General features: G+C 46.6%; 1 protein-coding gene across 4 annotated transcripts in view; it reads left to right on the forward strand.

The window, feature by feature from the left end:
- Positions 1-3,583, forward strand: part of Usp48 (ubiquitin specific peptidase 48) — a 64,052-nt gene extending 60,469 nt beyond the window's left edge. For all 4 annotated transcript variants that reach the window (XM_028759560.1, XM_028759562.1, XM_028759561.1 and 1 more), the window contains exons 26-27: positions 223-249; positions 1,166-3,583. In XM_028759560.1, coding sequence (XP_028615393.1) covers positions 223-249; positions 1,166-1,188 — 50 coding nt within the window. In that variant the 3' untranslated portion in view covers positions 1,189-3,583. The remainder of the gene's footprint in view (positions 1-222; positions 250-1,165) is intronic.
- Positions 3,584-5,023: the final 1,440 nt, after the last annotated feature.

The raw sequence follows: 5,023 nt of genomic DNA on the forward strand, positions 1-5,023 counted from the left end.
TGTGTGTGTGTGTGTGTGTGTGTGTGTGTGTGTGTGTGTGTGTGTGTATCTTTGAAGAGAAAGCTCATCGGTAGTTGATTGCTACCACAGGTTCAAAGGGATCCATTGCAGGTGACTAAGGCAATTAAAAGTTATTTTCAACTTCTCATCATGAAGCATTTGACATGTTCTCGCTAGCTGACAGGCTGTCTTTCACTTTGAAATTCTTTTTTCTTTCTGCAGTTTGTATGCCGGAAGAGGGCTTTAAAGGTAAGGCGTTTGTCATGCTTCCTCCATGCCAGAGCCTCACCGTGACTGGTAATGTGAAGGCTGCAATTTGATTTTAAATTTCAATCCAATCCAAGTCTCGTGACTGGAATTAATTTTAGCTGAAAGCCTTTTTATTCCGGCTTCTCTCATTTTCAGTGCTGAGGCCTCAGATGAGGGTGGTGTGTGAGAATGTTTCCCTCGGTTTCATTCCAGGGGAGTTTGGGATGTTGTGAGTAGCGTATCTAGATTGATATTTAACCTGCCCAGTGCATCTCAGTAGGGCATCTGCTGTGTGACTAAGAATTAGTGGTGGGAGACTTTGCAAGAATGACATCAGGTCAGTGCAGGTTTCATTAATCAGAGAGATTTTTCAGGTGGACACGGCCCTATCTTGACTCCTCAGCTACTGAATCTTTGCATACCTGTGACATGCAGATGCAGGAGTCACTGTGGTGATTCTCTGTCCACACTCCCACGGTCTGTGGCAAGTTATGATTCTGCTCAAATGATATTGAATCAAATGCCAGCAGTTCCTCATTGGGCAGTGACAAAGCTCCTGTCCTAAATACCACCTTCCTCCCTGTGTGGCTCTCTTGTCTGCATGAGAATGCCACAGAGGAACTCCTGGCAGGATCTAAACAAACCAAAGCAAAAAAATTTTTTATGGCCGAGGCCGTGAAAGGGAAGCATCAATCATCCCCGGCTCACGAGTATGATGTACATAGGATGCATGGCTGTCAAGCAGAATGGGATTTCACTGAGAGCTTGGAGTCTGCTGGCATTTTGTCTCGATCCTCACTGCCAAGGGTCCCTGAGCTCGTTTATTACGGTGACTGTTCCCTGCTGACACATTCTTGCCAAACTGAATACACAAACTCGTAACTGTAGCCATCCCTCCACGTGTGTTCTGTTCTAGGTACGGGCCTGCTTGGACATTAATCTTTGACCACTCGCTGACTGCCGAGGAATGACCAGAAAGGAAGACAAACTTGACATGTTAGGGCATTAAAGAAAATGTGGATTTAAGAATTAAACTCTTACCTGGCTCTTCCAAAAGGCAAAAATGCATTCAAAAGAGACTGTCCCAATTGCCTTATGTCAAATAAAGTAGATTGCACTGGTGGACATCAGACTGAAGGGAATGTTTTAGATGTTCTGTTTAAGGAGGGAGGGCGAGGCCGAGTGAGGGCTCAGCAGGCAGAGTAGCAGTAAGAGTGAATCATGTTTACAAGGAGGGGATAAAGTCCCGGTCAGTTTCATACAGATGCCCTGGTCAGGAGAGGATTTGTGTCACAGTACATGGGCTAGCATCCTGCTTCAAACTCCAAGTGACTGCCTAGAGATGCAACCTGCTAACCCAACCTGTCTTTGACATATATTTATCATTCAATAAAGCACGAAAGTGAAGGACTTGCCAACAAGGCATGTGTCTTGAGAGCACTGCTCCTGCAGGACAGCCACAGCCCTGCCACCTGCTCACTGTCTCTTAGTGCTAGGTAGAAGGCACCCACCCACCCGTGTGCTTTTCTTGTCAAGCCAGGACTGTCTTAGTTTTTCCTCCATCATTCCAGAAGTGATGGGGAATGTTCAGTGTATGGTGGCAGCAAAGAAAGTATCCCTGAACATTTGAAAAGCCACGTGGAAGAGTGAAACATTTGACTGAAGCTCCACAGGACAGCACGGGGTTTTTATAGACAGCCCTCCTGTTCTCCAGTTCCTTCCCCTTTCCTTGGACCTCACTTCTTTCTTCTGATACACCCCACAGGGGCAATTTGAAAGGAGGGACAAAAGACTACACAGGGTGTGCTGTCTCACCAACTCAGGATTGCTGATAGTCTAAGCTGCATCTCGGAGCTGCAGGAACAGAGAAAGGTTTTAGTGGAGCATGGGGCAGGTCTGGGCAGCAGATTTGCATTTTCTCTGTTGAGTGGTTGGTATGTCTGTGGCCCAGTTGCTGACTTTTTTTTTTCTTTTTTTGTTACTTTTTGTTTTTTTAAACCTCTATAGTTTGTTTAAAAACTTTAACTGATGTATACAAGCTGATCTCAACATTAACAGCGACTTTTGATGGCTTTCTGCCAGTGCTTATGGCTGCTGGGTAAAACTTCCCAATGTGGTATTTATGTTATGAGTGTTCTAGAAATGGTGAAAAGCGCAGGCACAGCCAGGTGAGCTGCATACCTTCCTGGACTACGACTCAAAGAGCTCCTGCCTTTGGGAATACAGATTCACGGGACCAAGCCTCACTCACCAAGAGCCAAGACAATTGAAAGGAAACCAAATATTTGACAAATGTCCTTTTCTGTCCTTACAAAGAAACCTGGAGCTCGTGGCTGTGTGACAAAGCATTGGAAGAACCTCAGCACCCCTAAAAGGTGGTGGGGATAAATGGCAAGAAGAAGCTCTTCCCCCCTTTTCCTGGGATTGGATATGCACAAGCCAGAAGTTAACACTGTGAGATTGGCTACATAGGCATCCTTTGTTTCCTTTACAGAACGTTACCAAGGTAATAGCCATTAACTCCTGTCAGGCAAATGCAGGTGGGGCAGACCCCATTTCAGCCAGCTGAAGTGTGCTGCTTCTGCCTCAATGCCGGCACCGCCACTGCAGAGCCTTATTGGAACTTCAGCGCAGACCCGGAACCCATGGAACAAGGCCACTCCCAAGCTTGGGAGCCCTGGGCTGCAGCTTCCTCACAGCTTGAAGCAGACCAATTTCAAAGAGTATGCACTTGGACTTAACAGCTGCCATGTTCCTGCTTACTAATTCATGCTGTCTGGTTGTCTACTGAGCTGGGGTGGCCTTACAGCACAGGCTAGCTATTTTGCTGGGTTCTAAAGCTGCATTCAGAAACCGCATTAAACCAGATTATGAAGCTCCAGGCTTTATGTTTCCTTTTTCTTTCCCAGGCAGGGTCTCCTGTAACCCAGGCTAGCCTCACTGTATAATCAGGATAACCTTAACTTCTGATCTTCCTACTTCCTCCTCCCAGGTGCTGGGATTGCAGGCATGTGGCCACTGTGACAGGTTTCCTGTGCTGTGTCGAGGCCCAAGCCCAGGGCTACGTACGTGCACACTAGACAAGAGCTCTGCATACTGACCTACATCCCCAGCTCTACCCATATATATTTCTAATCATTCTTTAATCCCAGGCAAATGTGTAGCGTCTCCTATGCTGAAATGGTTTTTGCCATCACCAGACATGTAGGCTATCACTTGATGTCTTTATTCCCTGAGGGGAAACCTTTTTTTCTGTATTTATGAACTTTATTATTGAGAATCACTGTTAACCTTTCTGCCAAATTAAAGACACTTGTGTCTCTGTTTCCATGGACCTTTATCCAGAGTGAGTTCTTTGTCCTTTCACCTATTAGGTATTGGTCTTTGGTCCCAGGCCTGACCTGTCCTGGTCAGCGGCAGGCGCAGATGTTTGGCTTCAGTAGCTTGGTTTTGACACCTAGGGGCTGGTTTGTCCCTACAGGGCAGACAATCCCGTCTTTCCTGTTCCAGACTAGCCAGGCAGGGCACCAAATGCTCAAGGGCAATCAGGATACAGGGCACACAGAGTGCAGCTGTGTGAAGTGTTGACCATGTGCCCAGACCCCTAACCTAAAAAGGCAGACAATACTCTGAACAGGTATTTCCCTGCGAGCAGTTCTTCCTGGAGGTGGTGCCTAGCCCTGACATGGCTAAGGCTGGTGTGTAGGAAAGGAAGAGTCCACCTGGGTTTCCTGTTAGTTCCAACCTTGCATATAAAGCTGCAGTGTTCACCCGAGCATCCAGAGGGTTGGGGGTTCACACATGCTGGTGGGAAAATGCTTGTAATGAGAAGAGTCCAGAGAGATCCGGAAACCACCCAACCAAGCTTCCTGCATAGCCTTCACCAAAAACTTAAGTACATCTTGTGCTAGGAGCCCTGCAGTCTCCAGCAAGGGCTGGACAGATGTTCAGTTATCCTTTTTCATAGATCTTCCCCTTTAGCCCACAAGTATCACCAGAGCCAGTGGCTAAGCAGCACACTGTTCATCTTCAGGATCTTGCTGAAAGGTATTCAAAACATGGTTTGACTATGTACAGGAGATTTATGCCTTTCCAATGGTTGATTCTTGCCCCTAGAAGGGTAGTTTCAGTTGTTTTGATGGCCATTGCCAAGAACATCAAAAGTACTTGCTTGGAACAGCCGAGGCAAGGGTGTACAGGCTCCAGGCTGCCTGTAGGTACCTCGTAGGTACTTCCTGACCTGTAGAGGGTTTCTTAGTGGAGTATTGAAGCAAGAAGTAATTCAAGAACTGGGGACTGGAAACAGGTTTTGGTCTACCGTCAGAATTGAGACCTGCCAAGCTTGTCAGTGGCTGAGCTTTTGCTGTGTCCTGTCCAAAGGAGGTAAGCTCAAGGTTAATTCAAGCATGTATTTCTGCAGGAGAGCTGACTCAGCATAACTGTTAATTTTGTTTGGTGTTAAGAGTGGTCCTCTGTGTGGTCCTGACTGTTCTGGAACTGTCTGTTTAAGGCTAGGCTGTCCTCCAACTCAAAGATCCTCTGCCTGCAGAGTAATGGAATTAAAGTCCTGAGGTACCACTCCATGCCTTTGTTTTTATTTTTTAACACAGCATCATTAGAGAGCACAGCCTAGCCTTGAACTTGAGACTAAGGTACCCAGCCTCCCTACCATTTCCTGCTTAATTTGGTTGTTTTGAGGTTTCGTTTTTCCTTTTGGGGACCCAAAAGATTTAATGTAACCCAGGCTGACCTAAAACTGTCTTGGTAGCCAGTA

The sequence above is a fragment of the Grammomys surdaster genome, unplaced genomic scaffold, assembly GCF_004785775.1.
Source record: "Grammomys surdaster isolate TR1022 unplaced genomic scaffold, NIH_TR_1.0 126313, whole genome shotgun sequence".
Lineage (NCBI taxonomy): Eukaryota > Metazoa > Chordata > Mammalia > Rodentia > Muridae > Grammomys > Grammomys surdaster.